Source organism: Cynara cardunculus (assembly GCF_001531365.2).
Source record: "Cynara cardunculus var. scolymus isolate 2C chromosome LG 14, CcrdV1, whole genome shotgun sequence".
NCBI lineage: Eukaryota > Viridiplantae > Streptophyta > Magnoliopsida > Asterales > Asteraceae > Cynara > Cynara cardunculus.
In genome coordinates, this window is record NC_037541.1 from 8,285,519 (window position 1) to 8,287,132 (window position 1,614).

The window sequence follows — 1,614 nt, forward strand, 5'->3', positions numbered from 1 at the left end:
TCTTTATTGCCACTCGTGGTATGTTAGAATTATCGAAAACTCAAACATGCATGCTGTCAGCTATATTTTTTGGTCTGTTATCTAGATTAAAGTTGAGAACAACGTGAACAACAATGCCTAATTCCTACAATATACTGGTATATCCGTTTTCTTGTTCTCTAGCAAGCTCAAATTTGACCTAAAAACGTAAGTAACAGACATTATAGTCTTCTACATCCTATATGTATAAACTCAAACGGATATAAACAGTTAGTTTAGCATTTTCAGACATGGCTATTAATTCATCTACAAGTCCTATTCTGTTATTGGCACTAGCCATGATTCTAGCCATTTCAAGAACAGCCCAAGCTAATGACCCTGATATCTTGACCGATTTCATCACCCCAAATACGAGCGCTGTTGGTGCCAGTTTCTTCACCTACAGTGGACTCAACGGGATCTACAACCCATACCTGAAAAACTTCACAGTCATCAAAGCTTCAATGACTGAGTTCCCGGCTCTAAATGGTCAAAGCGTGTCGTATGCGGTGCTCCAGTTCCCACCAGCTGGTGTGAACCCACCTCACACTCATCCTCGTGCAGCTGAATTGCTGTTGGTGATAATGGGTACGCTTGAAGTTGGATTTGTTGACACCAAGAATGTGTTGTTTAACCAAACTCTTAAAGAGGGTGACATGTTTGTGTTCCCAAAGGGACTTGTTCATTTTCAGTACAACAAGAACCACATACAATCAGTAATCGCAGTTTCTGCATTCGGAAGTGCGAATGCTGGCCTGCTTTCGGTGCCAAAGTCTGTTTTCACTACTGGTATTGATGATAATGTGCTTGCGAAGTCGTTCAAAACCGATGTTCCTACGGTTCAGAAAATCAAGATCGGACTCAAGAACTAGGTGTTTGATCACTGTGGCAAGTGTTTATTGATCCTGGTTTTTTGGTTGTATATGGAGGATGTATTGTTCCATAATAAAAGAATGGCAGTATCTACTAGAGACATGTATTTGACAATTAATAAAAAAATTTAACATGAAGATGAGCATCTGAAATGAATTTCTTGAATGTTTTATTACAAGATTTGTGTCTTCCTTGTAATTTAGTTCATAATAAATACTAGTTACATATCGGTGCAATGTGGTGGGAGCGGTAAATTTAATACACTTAGTCTTTATATAGTAATACACTTTACATAGTTATATCTAACGGCCAAAAACCAAAACTAAACAAACCCGGTAATAATATAAATGAATTAGCTATAAACTGGGAAGAATGGCAAGAAGAGAATATGACATACATTAAACACTGTATCAATGGTTGAATGCTGTAGCGATAGCATATGCCATAAAAATCAAAGAATATGACATATACAAATACCTAGAACCACATTGACATCAACACTTCGAAGCCGTTGCTCCTTCCGACAACATATATAATCAATTAATGCATAAAAAACAACATAAAATCAAAACACTACTATTTTTTTGGGACAGAAAACTAAGAACCTAATCCTTCTCAAGATGCTCTTTGATGCTTATCCTAGGACCCAACTGTATTTGGGCATTTTTATCATCCTCAGTCACATAAATGAAGCTTTTCACTTGCCTTTGCTGAGAACCTCTC

General features: G+C 37.2%; 1 protein-coding gene across 1 annotated transcript; it reads left to right on the forward strand.

The window, feature by feature from the left end:
* The first annotated feature begins 269 nt into the window (after window positions 1–269).
* On the forward strand, window positions 270–890 carry LOC112526809 (germin-like protein 9-3). The gene has a single exon (XM_025137227.1). It carries the CDS (start codon window positions 270–272, stop codon window positions 888–890), a length of 621 nt encoding a protein of 206 aa, XP_024992995.1.
* The last annotated feature ends 724 nt before the right edge of the window (window positions 891–1,614 follow it).